At 34.2% G+C, this 17,634-nt stretch overlaps 1 protein-coding gene across 2 annotated transcripts in view; it reads right to left on the bottom strand.

Annotated features, from left to right (window-relative positions):
* The window catches only part of SNTG1 (syntrophin gamma 1), a 319,485-nt gene that overhangs the window by 9,233 nt on the left and 292,618 nt on the right, over positions 1-17,634 (bottom strand). Inside the window, exon 16 of one of the 2 annotated variants that reach the window (XM_077762285.1) lies at positions 17,058-17,168. The exons of the other annotated variant lie outside the window; for it this stretch is intronic. Within the exon in view, the coding sequence (XP_077618411.1) occupies positions 17,058-17,168 (111 nt within the window). The remainder of the gene's footprint in view (positions 1-17,057; positions 17,169-17,634) is intronic. 2 annotated transcript variants of the gene reach the window in all.

Here is a 17,634-nt window from a genome sequence, read left to right as displayed (position 1 = left end):
TATAATAATTACAGGGTCTGTCCATCAGGAAGAACTGACAATTATAACAGTCTAGGCACCAAATATGGGAGCACCTAAATATATAAAACAGTTAATCACAAACAGAAACAGTCTTATGGATAAGAATGTGCTAATAGCAGGAGACTTTAATATTCCACTTACAGCAATGGATAGATCAACTAGACAGAAAATCACTAAAGAAACAATGGACTTGAATGACACATTGGACCAGATGGATTTGACAGATATATTTAGAACTCTACATCCTGAGGCCATGGAATTCACTTTCTTCTCAAGTGCGCATGGCACATTCTCCAAGATAGATCACATACTGGGACATAAAGCAGCCCTCAATAAATATAAAACAATGGAGATCATACCATGCACACTTTCAGATCACAATGCTATGAAACTTGAAATCAATCACAGGAAAAAGTCTAAAAAACCTCCAAAAACATGGAGGTTAAAAAATACCCTACTAAACNCAGACAGAGATCCAGAAAAAAAAGAGAAGTACAGGCCAATATCCTTGATGAATACAAATACAAATATCCTCAACAAGATACTTGCAAATCGATTTCAACAGCACAAAAAAGAGTTATCCACCATGATCAAGTGGGATTCATTCCTGGGTTACAGGGCTGGTTTAATATTTGCAAATCAATCAATGTGATACATTAACAAAAGAAAAGATAGGGGCACCTGGGTGGCTCAGTTGGTTAAGCGTCTGACTTCAGCCCAGGTCATGATCTCACAGTTCATGGGTTCGAGCTCCATTTAGGGCTCTGTGCTGACAGCTAGCTCAGACCCTGGAGCCTGTTTCAGAGTCTGTGTCTCCCTCTCTCTCTGACCCTCCCCTGCTCATGCAGTCTCTCTCTCAAAAATAAATAAAACATTAAACAAAAAATTTTTTTAATTAAAAAAAAAACAAAAGATAAAACCCATATGATCCTGTCGATAGATGCAGAAAAAGCATTTGACAAAATACAGCATCCCTTCTTGATAACGACCCTAGAGAAAGTCGGGATAGAAGGAACTTACTTAAAGATCATAAAAGCCATCTAGGAGAAGCCCTCAGCTAATGTCATCCTCAATGGGGAAAAACTGAGAGCTTTCCCCCTGAGATCAGGAACACGACAGGGAGGTCCACTCTCACCACTGCTGTTTAACATAGTGCTGGAAGTCCTAGCATCAGCCATAAGACAACAAAAGGAAATCAAAGGCATCAGAATTGGCAAAGAGGAAGTCAAACTTTCACTTTTTGCAGACGACATAATACTTTACATAGAAAACCCGACAGACTCCACCAGAAGCCTACTAGAACTGATCCAGGAATTCAGCAAAGTTGTGGGATACAAAATCAATGCACAGAAATTGGTTGCATTTTTATACACTAACAATGAAGCAACAGAAAGGAAATCAAGAAACTGATCCCATTCACAATTGCACAAAAAAACACAAAATACCTAGGAATAAACCTAACCGAGGATACAAGAGATCTATATGATGAAAACCATAGAAAACTTATGAAGGAAATTGAAGAAGACACAAAGAAATGGAAAAACATTCCATGCTCATGGATTGGAAGAATAAACATAGTTAAAATGTCATTCCTACCCAAAGCAATCTACACATTCAATGCAATCCCAATCAAAATTGTACCAGCATTCTTCTCAAAACTAGAACAAACTATCCTCAAATTTGTTTGTAACCACAAAAGACCCCGAGTAGCCAAAGTAATATTGAAGAAGAAAACCAAAACGGGAGGCATCAACTTCCCAGACTTTAACCTCTACTACAAAGCTATCATCATCAAGACAGTATGGTATTAGCACAAAAACAGACACATGGACCGATGGAATAGAATAGAGAACTCAGAACTGGACCCACAAACGTGCAGCCAACTAATATTTGACAAAGCAGGACAGAGTATCCGATGGAAAAAAGACAGCCTTTTTAACAGATGGTGTTGGGAGAATTGGACAGCAACATGCAGAAGAATGAAACTAGATCATTTTCTCACACCATGCACAAAAATAAACTCAAAATGGATAAAGGACCTGAACGTGAGACAGGAAACTATCAACACCCTAGAGGAGAAAGCAGGAAACAGCCTCCTTGACCTCCACCGCAGCAACTTCTTACTTGACACATCCCCAAAAGCAAGGGAATCAAGAGCAAAAATAAATGATTGGGACCTCATCAAGATTAAAAGCTTCTGCACAGCCAAGGAAACAACCCAGAAAATTAATAGGCAACCAACGGAATGGGAAAAGATAGTTGCAAATGACATATCAGATAAAGGGTTAATATCCAGAATATATAAGGAACTCATCAAACTACACGCCCAAAACACAAACAACCCAGTGAAGAAATGGGCAGAAGATATGAACAGACACTTCTCCAAAGAGGACATCCAGATGGCCAATAGACATATGAAACGATGCTCAACATTCAGGGAAATACAAATCAAAACTGCACTGAATACCACCTCACGCCAGTCAGAGTGGCTAAAATGAACAAATCAGAGGATTCTAGATGCTGATGAGGATGTGGAGAAACGGGCACCCTCCTACACTGTTGGTGGGAATGTCAACTGGTACAGCCCCTCTGGAAAACAGTGTGGAGGTTCCTCAGGAAACTAACAATAGAACTCCCGTATGACCCAGCAATAGCACTGCTAGGAATTTACCCAAGGGATACAGAAATGCTGATGCATAGAGGCACATGTACCACAACGTTCATAGCAGCATCTCAACAATAGCCAAATCATGGAAAGAGTCTAAATCATGGACGAATGGATTAAGAAGATATGGTTTATCTATATGGTGGAATACTACATGGCAGAGAGAAAGAATGAAATCTGGCCATGTGTAGCAACAAGAATGGACCTTTAGGGTGTTATGCTGAGCGAAATAAGTCAGTCAGAGAATGACAGATACCATATGTTTGCATGTATAGGAGGATTAGGAGGAATTTAATGTAGGAACATGGGGGAGAAGAAGGGGAGAAATAGTGGGGGAGAGGGTGGGAGACAAACCATGATAGACTCGAATGCCGAAAACAAACCAAGGGCTGATGGGGGGCGGGGGGAGAAGCGCAGTGATGGGCATGAAGAGGGCACTTGTGGGGATGAGCACTTGGTGTCATATGGAAACCAACTTGATGATAAACTATTAAAAAAAGAAAAAAAGAAAAATGTCTATGGAAAGACAAAGGGACTACAATAGCTAAAGCAATTCTGAAAACTAAGAATAAAACAGAAGGAATCATCTTTTTTTTCATTTACAATATTATGGTTAATTTACTCAGAATTATAAAACATTGATGAAGAGATAGATAAGCCAAGAAATAATGCCAAAAAAGTATGCCCAACACATTTTTGAAAGTTATAAAAGTGATTCAGTAGAGAAAACTAGTCTTTACAACAAATGTTGCCAAAGTAATTGGACATCTATAGACAAACCAGTTGAGGTCACTTTAAACCTAACAGCTTACAGGAAAAAAAGTGAACTCAGATGTGTTATGTTTAAATGTAAATGGCAAGCCTGTGGAACTGTTTGAAGACAGCACAGAGAAAAATCTTTGGCACCCAGGGTTGTTGAAGCATTCATGACATGACACCAAAAGCATACTCTATATAAGAAATAATTGATAAATGGGGTTTGTGGAAATTCTAAATCCTTCTCTGGAAGATACTCTATTAAGTTGAAAGATAACCTACATATTGGAAGAAAATATTTGCAGTCAACATATCTAACAACGTCTCATATATAGAATAAAGAACTCATAAAACTAAATAGTAAAACAAATTAAAAAATACGATTAGGAACTGGTCAACAAACAGAGACATTTCACAAAAGGGAATGTATAGGTAGGAAATGGGCACAGGAGAAGCCGTTCGCCATTACTAACCATCATTGAAAATTAAATTATGACTATGAAGAGAGCCACTAAAATAAGAAGTAATGACAATTCCGAATGCTGGTGAACATGTAGAGAAACTGGATTCCTCACACATTACTATTGGGAATGTGAGATGTTACAGCCTATCTGAAAGATAATTTGATATTTTCTTTAAAAACTGAACATACATTTTCCACACCACCGAACACCTGTACTCCTGGGCATTGATCCCAGAGAAGCGAAATCTCATGTCCACACAAAACCCTGCTCATTATTGTTCCTGACAGCTTTATTTGCAATAACTAAACACTGGAAACAAGCAAATGTTCCTCAACAGGTAAATAGTTAAACAAAATATGGTACACATCCATATAGTGGAATACTATTCAGCAACAAAATAGAAGAAACTATTGATATACATAGCCATTTGGATGGATCTCAAGGGCATTATGCTGAGTGAAAAAACATCATTCTCAAAATGGCACATACTGCATGGTTTAATTTATATGATATTCTCAAAAAGATAAAATAGAAGTGAAAAAGCACATTAGTTGTTAGTAGGATTTAGGAATGATACAAGTGAGAGGTGGGCCAACATGACAGAGGAAGTACTGTATCTTGATTGTGGAAATGGTTCCACAAATGCACACATGCTACAATTGACATATGACTATACACATATTGCATCAATGTCAAATTCCTGGTTTTCATATTATACTGTAGATGTATAACCTTTGCGGGAAGCAAGAGGAAGGGTATATGGAACGTCTCTGCATTATCTTTATAACTTCCTGTGAATTTATATTCCACAATAAAAGGGTTTTGGTAATGGCTATCTTACTATATTAAATCCTTAGTTAGTTTTATAATAACAGATAAAAAATCTGTTATTCAATGCTTTATTTCCTTCAGTATAAGAATAAAAATCTTTTCTGTCTAAAATCCCTAGCAGTGTCTTCTTATCCTGTCACTCATTGCTATGCAAAATCAAACATTCAGATAAACAGAAATGTTGATTATGCAATGTCTATGGCTGTGGTCTTGTGAAAAGCAATCGAGTTTGATTTTTGTTAAAATCTATATATTGAGGAGCATTTCAAAAGCAATTATTCATAAGCATGTTACTTGCAAGGAAAAATGTTAGTATTTTTTCCAGTTTGTGTTCCTCGTGCTTTGGAAGACAAAGAAATTAAGTTTGAGTAATTGTGAAAGAAGCATGTGGTACAATTTCATTCTTGCTCAACTACTTTGGCTATTCTAGATCCCTTGCATTTTCATAAAATTTTAAGATTAGCTTGTCAATTTCCATGATAAAAACAGCTGGCTTTTTTGAAAGGATTTTTATTCCATTTGTTGTTCAGTTTAGAGAGAAATTGCTTTTTTCACAGTATTATTTTCTAATTAACAAATATAGAATATCTTTCTTATAACAATGTTACATTGTTTTTAGTAAATAAGTTTTGCACTTTTATTACATATTTTCCTATTTAATTCATTTACATGTTAAGTAGAATTGTCTTAATTTCATTTAAGACGTTCATTGTTACTATATGTAATTGATACTTGTATTTGATTTTGTTTAGTGAAACACTGCTGAACTCATTTATCAGTGAAAATAGTATTTATTATTCTCAGTATACAAGATCAGCATGTGTGAACTGAGATTGTTTTATTTCTTTTTATTGTCTAATTGTCCTCACTAGAACATCAGTACAATGTTGAGTAAGGGTGGTAAGAGCAGACTTCCTCGTCTCGTTCCTGATCTTACCAGAAAAAACATTTATTTTTCCTATTAAGTATGATGTTCACTATAGGTTACACACAGATAGTATTTATTAGATCGAAGAATTTCTCTTCTTTTTCTACACTAAGTGTTTTTATCATGAAGGGGTCTTGGGCTTGTCAAATTCCTATATTTCTCTATTTACTGAGACAATACATGTATTTTAAATTCTATTAACATAATGTATTACATCGATTGATTTGGGGTTGATAAACCAATCATGCATTCTTGTAATAAATCCCACTTGGTCATGGTTTATAAATATTTTAAATCTGTGCTAGATTCCATTTCTAGCAGTAGTAGTAATAATAATAATATTATATAATTCAATATATTGCATTATATAATAATATTGTTAGTATTGTATTCATTTATGCAGTCATTTTCTTTATGGGATGTCCTCAAATTATTATTTTAATCTCTACTTTCATTAAGTCTAATCAATTTAATATTTCTTCTGGAGTCCATTTTGGTAGATATTCTGTGTCTTTCCATAAATTTTCACCTTCTATCTAAGTTATCTGATTGGTTGACATAAAGTGTTCCCTCCTTTATTCCCTTTTTATTTTTATATTTCTTTAGTCTGTTCCATCAGGAATGATGTCCTTCCTATCATGATTTTAACAATCTGAGTCTTCTCTTTGCTGGATGAGATTTCCCAAAGGGTTTTCACTTTGGCTGATCTTTCAAAGAATCAACTTTTATTTTGTTGATGATATGTATTGTTTTTATCTCCTCTTTTATATTTTTCTGTTCTAATTGTTATTACTTCCTTTGGTTCTGCTTTCTTTGACTTTAATTTAGTATTATTTACCTAGTTTCTTTACATGAAAATCTGGAATACTGATTTGAGATTTTTTTAAATGTACACATTTATAGATATGACTTTTCTTTAATCACTGATGTATCTACATTTCATAAATTCTAATAGGTTGTTTTTGTTTTCACTTATCTAAAAATATTTACTTATATTTCTTGTGATTTAAACTTGGATTCAGTGACTGTTTCACGGTTTCCTTCAGTCAATTCTCATTTTTTGTGGATTCTGTATTGCGAATTTACCTACTTGCTGACATTTATTTGTAATTCCAAAATCACTATTCATGTTGTTTTCATGGTCATTTGTGGATATATGCAAAGCAGTGAGAAATTTTAGTAACACATCATGTCCTTTCCCAGCATAGGTCAAACAAGGTGATACTTGGACTTCAGCTCTCATATTGTAAAGTGTATACAAAATAGTATCTCTTTTTGTACTGTTTTCGTGTCAAGATTTTCACATTTTTGTATTTTATTTAAACTTTCCTGTTTAAAATGTCCCCAAATCATAGTGCTGGTGTCCTGTTTGGTGTTTTAACTGCAGGAACATTGTAATACGCTTAAGCTTTGTTTGGGCATAAGTTACAGTGCTGATGACTGTGAATTCAATGTTAAAGAATCAACAGTAATAATAAATAAGTTTTCTTCAAACAAAAACACACATAAAACAAAGATATTTATTAATTAATTAGCTGATGAAAATGCTGGGACCAGAGGCTGGCAGGAACTCAACCCTCTATTTCCTCTACATGCAATGTTTCAATATTTTCTGAATTACTGCTCATGAGGACTTTATAGCACATCATTATCATGAATAACAAGAATATACTGTATTTATGAAGTTCTCCAGTTCTCTTCTTTTGCTTATTCTAATTTAATCTCATATTGATGAGAATATATTTTATATGATTTGAATCCATTTGGATGTATTGAGGCTTTTCTATGTCATAGCATAGGGTGTATCACGAAGAACATTCTATGAGTACTTGAGAAAAATGTGTATTCTGCTGTTGTTGGATGGAATGCCCTCTAGATGTCTCAAACTAGCTGTTTTCTTCTATTTTCCAAGTCTTTCTGTTATTCATCTTCTTCCCAGTTGTTCCATCCATAATTGTAAATGAGGTATTGAAATTTGCAAATCATATGGTTGAGTTGTCTACATCTCCCTTCAATTCTGTGTGCTTTTGCTTCATACATTTGAACTAATATTACTAGATGTATGTATATCTACAATTCCTGTGTTTTCTGGACAAATTCACTTTTTCAACATTATAAAATGCCCTTTTTTCTCAAGTAAAAATTGTATTTTAAAGTCTATTTTGTCTGATATTAGTATAGCCACTTNCATTTTTAACCTTCAATCTATCTGTGGTTTTGAATGCAAATCCTATCTCTTATAAACAGCATTTAATTGGACAATATTTTCATCTATTTTTCCAATTTCTACCTTTAACTGAGGCATTTAAACATTTTACCTTGGATGCAATCATTCTAAATGGAGTATTTTCATCTTCCATTTTGCTAATTTTTTTGCCATGTTATTATTATTATTATTGATGATCCCATGTATGTGATTTTCTCCTTGTCTTTGATTTTCATCAAATTGACTATAATAGTGTAGATATGGTTCTCTTTGAATTTATCCTACTGGAGTCGTTTTTTGTTTTGCTTTAGTTTGCTTTTTGTTTTGTTCTGTGTGTTTTGTTTTGATGGTTGACACACCAATGTGACAGTTTCAGGCATACAAAACAGTGATTTGACAAGTGTGCATTATGTTCAAGTGTAGCTACCATCTGTCACCATACAATGATATTACACTATCATCGACTATATTCCTCAAGACTTCATTCCTATAACTTATTCATTCCATAATTGGAAGCTTGTTTCTTTTACTCCCCTTCATGTATTTGCCCACTGAATTTAGTGAATATGTAGATTATTTTTTAATTTATTTTGAGAAGTTTTCAAGTATTATTTCTTCAAATACTTTTCTGTCCATTTCTATTTTTATTCTACCTCTTGGACTCTCATTATACACATGCAGGCATGTTTGCTAGCCTGCCACAGGGTTGTGAGATTTTAGTGATTTTCTTTATTCTTCATTATTTTCCTATTGCTCTGATTGGTTATTATCTATTGGCCAATATTCACGATTGTTGATTCTTTCTTCTACCAACTCAAATCTTCTTAAGTCCCTGTAGTAAATGTTTTATTTCACTTAATGAATATTTCAACTATAGGCACTCTGTTTTTAGGTAACCTTTCCATTGTTACTTGCTATTTGGTAAGGCACAATTGTCATATTTTTAAAATTCTTTACACATTTTTTTCTCTAATAATTTAAACTTTAAATAAATTTAAAATTATTTCTCTAAATAATTTAAATATTGATTATAGCTAGTTTAAAGTCTTTGTCTACTGGATCCAAAATCTGAGCCCCATTCAAGGTATAATCTGTTGGTTGGTGTTTATCCCGTACCCACTTTCCTGCTTTTTGCACATCTTAATTTTTTGATGGAAACTATTTTAGATAATATCTTGTAACAACTTTGGCGTTCAATTCTTCCGCTTCCCCAAAGTTTATTGTTGGTATTTTAGTTGTTGTTTTTTTTTTCTTATTGCTATTTTGTTTTTTAGCTCTTTTTTAGATCTATAGAATTTGTGTTCTGTCTAGTGTGTTGATAAAATTCTCTGTTTTGTTTTGTTTATATTTTTTTACATGTTTAAGCCTCATTGCCTATTGGTTACATCTGGGTCAGTCAACTATTGGTCAGACATTTTCCTTATATGTTTTGCCTATAAGTCCGTTACTTTTTACTAAGGAAATCTGCATAGGAAAGCACATCTTCCACTTTAAGGACATTTACAAGACAAATTTAACTTTAATCTCCTGACTGTGTGTATTCTCCAGTTCAGTCAGAGGAAGTAACTGTCATCTTTTGTGTTCCCAGGTCTTTCCTGGGCATTCACACAGCCTTGGTCATAAATCCCCAAGGATACATCAGAGCTTTTCCTAAATTCATAACCATTGTTTAGGTTTCCAAGACTTTCTTTTAAATTCCAGCCTAGTCATTTGCTTGTTCCAGTTGATATCTCAGGCTTACATGATCAGATGTTGCTGGAGTTTGCTACTGTTTTAGTTAAGTCCTGGGGTAGATCCTCTATTTCCTTTTCTCCTCTCCCCCTGCTGAGCTAAACTCTGAGTCACACAGCCACTCCATTGAGAATAGAGAATTCTCAGGAAGCTGTAAATTAAACCAAATCATTGACCCTGGTCTGGATGAGGTCAGATCTCTCAATTCTCTGCAATGCCACTGGCTTTTGGCTACAAAGCCACTGCCTAGGAAGGGAGGGGTGTTTGAATATCTTCAGATTCAAACTTTAAGATGAACCTTGTTATGTTACTGAGTGAGGCCCAGTAGTTTCTCTTGGAAATTTTCAGTCCATTCTGTGATTTTGGTTATTTTTCATTTTTGTCAATTTGGCTAATTTCTGGAATGCTTGACAACAGATGCTTGATTCCAGATGCTTTGTTGGCATTTCCACTGTTTTTGAGCAGGCCAGTTCACTGAGGCCCTCCAGCCACTATTCCACTGCAATATTAAGTTAAACCTCGATGATTTAAAATTTTGTTTTATACTTGTAATTTGAAAGTTTTGGGGTGTGATGTAGTTTTTTTCTTGGCTAATCGGAACTCAGTTTTCTCTTCTACACTGAAAGCCGAAGTACATCCTCAGTTTGGGGGGATTTTTTGGTAAAGTTACTGTTTTTCTCCCCTTCCCTTACTCTCTTCTACTCCTCCTTAATGCTGGCTGTCCTTGCAGTGGATTCCAGGACTGTCTCTCATCTTATATTCTCCATATTTTATGCTAATGCATTTTGAGACAGTTCCTCAACTTTAGCTCTTTCAATTCTGCTATAGCACTTTTATTTCAAATAAGATATTCATATGTCACAAAATCCATTAATTAGGAGCTAGTTTTTAAAAAGCAGCTGCAAGTCTTTTTAAGTATTTTTTGGAGGTTAATGTATGTTCTACTTTAGGGAGCTTGTCTTGGATGATTGTTGAGGATAAGACGTTGTGGCTGAAGATAAGGTGGAAGTCTGTCCTATGGAATAAGGGCTTCCATCATTTCTAGAGATTCTTGGGGCACTCAGGCTGATCCACACTCACAGCTTCAGCATGAAATAAACCCATTATTCTCTCTGCCTCAGAGCAAGCTCATGGGGAAGAAGGGATTGATGAGCCCATAAACTCAAGAGGGTTTCCAAACAATTCTCCTGACAACTGAACCACTGTGCACTGTCAGTCCCCACTCCCTCACAATGTATACGTTAAGAACCTCCTGAGTGGGAAGCATTCAATTGAATCTTTTTTAGGGTGTTCTATCTTTTTTGGGATTATGGGTTCTTCTGTGAATTGATCCCATCTTTTTACTTCTATGTTGATGGCACAAATTCCATTTCTACTTTTTCTCTACCTATAACTCTTTGCCAATTCTAGGATATTTTAAACATGTAACAGACGTACGTTGGTATTCTCAAGCCTTCTGAGAAAAGCACATGTGCTCTTATCCTTAGAAAAACCACGGATTTAATACTCTCCATTTTACGCTAAAGATGCCGAGCTGGAGCTTACATAACAGCTCATCCTAGATAACAGACATCATGTTATACGTGGAAGCCTGAGTTCTTTAACTATTGAGCTCATATACTACAGGGCCTCGACTAATATAAAAGTTAGATAAACAGTAAGTGGTACATAAAGATAAACTGCATTATAAAATTTTTAAATTTTCAATAACATATTTATTTAGTTTTGCTTTATTTACTTAAGGCAGGGACAAGTGAGGTAATAACTTATTTTCTTCAAATCTTATTCACCAATGTGTTTTTATGTTTAACTTAAAAATTTTGGGGGGGGGTGCCTGGGTGACTCAGTCAGTAAGGTGTCTGACTTCAACTCAGGTCATAATCGTGAGTTCAAGCCCTGTGCTGGGCTCTGTGCTGACAGCTCAGAGCCTGGAAACTGCTTCAGATTCTGTGTCTCCCTCTCTCTCTGCCTCCTCTCTTTGCACTCTGTCTGCCTCACAAAAATAAACATAAAAAAATAAATAAATAAATTGGGGGGGCACCTGGGTGACTCAATTGGTGAGGTGTCTGACTCTTGATTTTGGCTCCCTGCATTGGCTTCTGCACTGTGGGCTCAGAGCCTACTTGGGATTCTCTCTGTATCCCTCTCTCTTTGCTTCTCTCTCTTTCTCTCAAAATAAATAAATGTACATCAAAATATTTAACTTTAAACTTTTTATACAAAATTAATGATTTTAAGAAAATATTCAGAAGTTACTCTCAAAGATTGTAAGTTTTACAATGTACTTATAAAAGTACATGGAAGCATCTTAACACAGCTTTCAAAACATTTCTCAAAATGCTGTGAGTAGAAATCATTGTAATTTTAATCTTTTATGTTAATCTAACTCATAAGGAAGCCAATCTTTATAGGTAAGATAAAGTTTTCTTCAAACAACATGGTATTTTATGTCAGTGATTATTTTTGAAACTATGTTTATCATTTCTTCTCTTTTATAAGAATATTTAAGCAAATGAAATTAGGAATATGGGTAAATATTATTTTTACTAAATATTTATGTACTATCAGTCATATTAAATTTTTATTCCATGCTTTAGGTCTCTACCAATATGTCAAAAATTGTATATATGTAATTACTTTTGTAAAATAAAATATTTTTTAAATCCATGGACTAAAATATTATGAATGCTTTCACTTGTTGAATATTTTTGTTATTTTGCTAAAATTATTTTTCACTAGTTACAATTTAATTAATTAATTGATTTTTAAATTTTGGTTACTTAGATTATGCAATTAAAAGTGTACAATTGTCGGATTGCCTGGGTGGCTCAGTCAGTTGAGCATCTGACTTTAGCTCAGGTCATGATGGTGCGGTTCATGAGTTCGAGCCCCACATCAGGCTCTCTTCTGTCAGCCTGTCAGCACAGAGCCCGCTTCAGATTCTCCTTACTCTGTCCCTCATTAGTTTGTGTTCTCTCTCTTAAAAAAATCATTAAAAACATTTAAAGAAATAAATAAACGTATACAATTGCCAATTATCATAAACAACTATAAATTTGAAGAACTGTCCAATAAAACAAGGGGTGAGGAATTTGGAGTTAGAGGAACAAAAGTAACATTCCACAAGTACATTTTGAAAAGTGCTTAATATCATGCTGATGTCTGTGATTTGCTTTAAAATGTGTCAAGATAAGATGGATTGATGGGCAGATAAAGGGATGGGGACAGATTTGTGATACAGAAGCATAGTACAATGTGAAAGGTAGAATTTCGATAGTATGTATAGAGTGCTTACTGTAAATTATTAAAGTATGCTATATGCTTGAAGTTTTTCATAATAAAATACTGAGAAAAGCGCTTACAATCCTGAACTGCAAAGTAATGGTCTAGTGTAATTAGGAAATTGTTATTTTATCCCTACAGACACATTCACAAATATTTCAAAATTTTCATGGCTTTAGTTCTGTTTCTGCACTGGTAATCATTTTTATATGCTTATACTTATATTCATATACATATTCATACTGATTTATATTTATATTTCCAAAATGTTATTTTTTAATGTCTGTATATCTGTACCATTTTACTTCTGTTGAAGGAAAGTGTAAGTGAAACCAAAGCAACAAAAAATGAACAAAGAGAAATAATAATCAGAATAAACTGATTATTATCATGATAATTCAGCAGAGTTACAGTAAATGCCAAATACTTCTTTAGATCTTCTAACATGCATTTATAATAGAGGCTTTCATAGTCGCTTCATATTATGGATACTTTGTCGATTTTGTTTGACTAAATTACAAAGAGATTGGGAGACTGACTACATACTAATACCAAGAAATATTTAATTAACCAAAACAAGGGGCGTCTGGGTGGCTCAGTCTGTTAAGTGTCCAACTTTGGTTCAGGTCACGATCTCATGGTTTGTGAGTTCGAGCCCTACAACTCAGAGCCTGGAGCCTGCTTCAGATTCTGTGTCTGCCTCTCTCTGCCCCTCCCTTGCTTGTGTTTACTCTTTTGCTCTCTCTCTTAAAAATAAATAAGTAAACATTAAAAATAAATACATTGATTAATTAACCAAAACAACATAGTCATTACCTGTTTGCTCCCAGACAAGCATCAGGCTAGTCCTTAGGAAAAAAAATATGTCTTTGCATGTATTTAAAAGTCCTTGATCTAGTTAAGAAAGCATGCTAGTGAACAATTTCCATGCAGGATGGATATCAGTGCCAGAGTATATATACATTTAGAAGAGTTATATAATATACAGGAGACATTCTCATCCCTATTTTAGAGACAGGGGGTCAGAACAAATTTCCCACACTGAACTTCTAAAAGTTAATAGAAATTAACAAGACATAGAAAATGTCACAGGCATTTAACAGAAGACACAAACTTGAGTTATGTTATAAACTTGATTTCTTTTTAAATGTGGGAAGGACATCAAGTTTATATATGTTAATCATATTTACTTATGTATCTACTAACAATAAAAGCAGCTATATTTTTTTGGATATTTCCTTAGTCATTGTGCTAGATTCTTGAACGATGAAATCATTCATGAGTGATTTTTTGAATGTCTTCTTGTGAGTGTTTATTCCTATACTTTCCCTGTGGGATAGAGGCTGTAATTTGGTGATATAATCACCAAATTATATCCAGGTAATATAGATAGAAAATGAAAAAGAAGAGNCGCGGGATCATGACCTAAGCGAAAGCTGGACGCTTAACCGACTAAGCCACCCAGGCGCCCCAAAGAAGAGATTTTTAAATCAAGGCTACTTGATTTTAATTTTCCGTCCATTGTAATTTGTTGTCTATTCCCTTATTTAAAAAAAAAAAAAAGTCTTCTAACACAGAAATGTTGAATCCTCAGATGACATCAAGTTCAACCGTAAGCCATCCTCATGATGGATAAGTCCGAAAATGTTATACATGTTAGTATTCTCCTTGATGTTCTCTTGTGATGGTACTTTTTATTATTGCTCACAACTTGCAATTTTAAAGGTTACAAAATAGCAATTGTGCTGGTTTTAATTCTTACACAATTTCTATGTCAGCAGAGGTGGTACAAACCAGTGTGGCCAAACAATCCTATAAAACTGACTGGTTAGTTTCATCTGTGTTAAATAGTCTCCATATTTAATCAGCATTTTCAGTGTTACCCTTAGAGGTATTATTATAGCTCATTTTAGAGAAGGACATCGTGCCTTTGAAGAAGTTCTGTAACTCACCAATGGTCGTACCCTGTTATTATTTTGAAGTCTTCTCTTTATTCTATACAAAAATGAGTGCCCATAAGTTTAAGAAACACATTCAATGAATATTTTCTGAAACTAGGTCTTAATGAACAAATTTATAAAATATTGCTTAAAACATTATAATAAGGGTGGCACCTGGGTGGCTCAGTCGGTTAAATGTCTGACTTCAGCTTAGGTCATGATCTCAAGAGCTGCATCCGGCTCTCTGCTGTGAGTGCACAGCCTGTTTGGATCCTCTGTCTTCCTCTCTCTGTGCCCTTGTCCCCATTGTGTTCTCTCTTTCTCTCTCTCTCTCTCTGCCTGTCTCTCTCTCTCAAATTAAATAAACATCTTTTAAAAATTTAAAAACACACTATAACAAGAATGAGTAATATTTAGAAACAGATGGGTAACTAATAACTAGTAAGTATAATTAACTGTATATATAACATATGCCACATTAAAATAAGGTCTAAATATTATAGTTAGTCCTTACATTGCAATTATTTTTGCTTCATGTTGTCAACTAAGGACTCATTTGCACAAGAGAAAATTTAGAAGTAACATATTAAATGCTAAGCTGCTGGCAGCAGCTCGTGGTTGAGGTCCTGCACCAGTCAGAACACGGAACTGATGATATTAACAACATTTGCCACTGTTAGAATACGTTTTGAAAGCTTGAGAGATCTAACAAAAGCTAAATACAAATAATTGGGGACAACGGTAATGCATTTTTTCATGGTGCTACTAAGAACAGATTTAAAGAGCACTGTGAAAGGTCAGCACTAAGGAAATGGTCAATTAATGGAAGTGAGAGCAAAAAAGAGGAGGAGCCGGAGCAAGGGATAGAGAAGAAGGCAATTGCATAAGATGCATCTACGTTTAGGGAAGAGGCAATGATGGAAATGTAGAATTGAAATTTATGAAGGAAGTTAAAGGGAGTGGCTGAAGTTATGACGGTATTTGTCTAAGTTGATGGTAGACAAATATAAGGCAAGGCCATGTGAAACCTCAATGCGTTAGAGAAATGCAGTAGGAAAAGACCCAGCAGAAAAGGGCTATACCCACATTTCCTTCTTTAAACAACTTATAGTCGGGGTGGAGATCGTAAGGTAAGTCCAATAAGACATAAATGGGGTATCCTCTGAGCAATTCAGACAAAAAGCTAAGGAGAAAAGTTAAGAGACAAGTATAAGCAGGCCTATAAGAAATAAGTCATCTTACTACAAGAAGTCATCTTGTTAAAAGAAGGGGAGGGTCTGATATGGATATAGAGCAGTATTACAGGATACATGTAGCAGGATGTCAAAGAGCATTATTCCTTCAAAGATTGTGACTGTCAGACTGACATCTTCCCATCAATTTAAGAGGTGGAGGTATGTAACACAATTATGCTAATTTTAATCAACAGTTAAAAATTATATGAGTTTTCATTTCTATTTCATTAATAATTTTTAACTTTGACACTTGTTATACCTGTTATTTATCCTTTTCTCCACACTGGAATAATATATTTATAATTTATTGTACCCCAAACATTGTTATTGTGAATTTCATTGTAGAGTAACTGAAATAATTTAAAATTTGAATATATACAAATGTAGGGGTGCCTGGGTGGCTGAGTCAGTCAAGCATCTGACTTGGGCTCAGGTCATGATCTAGTGGTCCGTGGGTTCGAGCCCAGCATGGGGCTCTGTGCTGATAGTTCAGAGCCTAGGTCCGGTTTCAGATTCTGTCTCCTCTCTTTCTGCCCCTCCCCCTCTCAAAACTTAATAAACATTTAAAACAAAACAAATGTGTGTAATAAGAAAAATAAAAATAAAGATAGTGAATCTTTCTGATGAGTTTAAAACAACATAGTTGATATATTTCAGAATACTGAACATTTGCATGAGCAAAACAAAATCTCATTTACTCATTTTATTAACACATAATACCATAAGGAAAACAAGAATTGATTTAAAGAATATTTTTGTTCTGGGATTTGTATTCATATCCAAAGAGGGAATAGATAATGTAAAATACAATCAGAATTTCGTTGAAAGGTTGCCACTGAAATCTCAAAGTGATTTTATTCTTTTGGCCTTGGGGGATATTCCAAAGTAAACAGATAATGTGTGTTATTGCTCTTTTGGTACCCCTAAATATTCTCCCTTTTGCTTCTTAATGGTGTTAATGTAACTGGAGGTGGTTACAGCGATCAACTTGGGTTTACCTTTGCTTCAATCTGCTTAGTATCTGGATTCTGAAACAAAAATTTGATTTTGCTTTTGCCGTCATCTGAAGAGCCCTTCAACTGAGAAAACTTAAACCTCCAAAGTACAGCCTAAGGGGAAAGAAACATAACAAAAGTCAGCACAGTTTATATCCACATTCAAGCCAAGAAATAGTACTTTTTTAAGTAGTAAAAGTTATCATTTTAAGTTAATATGATATCCCAGTATTAAAAAGTCAGTGAAAACATATTACATATTTTATATTTATATTTATACATATTACTCATTTATATTTATAGCAATATAATATTATATTGATCAATATATATCAAAGGCTATAATTTTTTATTCAACATATCCTTTAATTTCCAGAAATAACTTTATTACCGATGAAATAATTATTTCAAAAAACATATGCAAATAAATCAATTGAAATGTCTTGCTTTATATTATCATGAAATATAATCAAGCTCAGTTAAAGCATATATCTATGCTAGTGAGTAAGCAAAACATTATAATTTGTTTCCTTTTTCTGTTAATAGAAGGGATAAGGTGATTTTGAGTTGATAATTCTGT

The sequence above is a fragment of the Crocuta crocuta genome, unplaced genomic scaffold (genome assembly GCF_008692635.1).
Source record: "Crocuta crocuta isolate KB4526 unplaced genomic scaffold, BGI_CrCroc_1.0 scaffold402, whole genome shotgun sequence".
NCBI classification, from domain to species: Eukaryota; Metazoa; Chordata; class Mammalia; order Carnivora; family Hyaenidae; genus Crocuta; species Crocuta crocuta.
The sequence above is the reverse complement of the archived record's forward strand: the minus strand, read 5'-3'. Positions and strand labels throughout refer to the sequence as shown.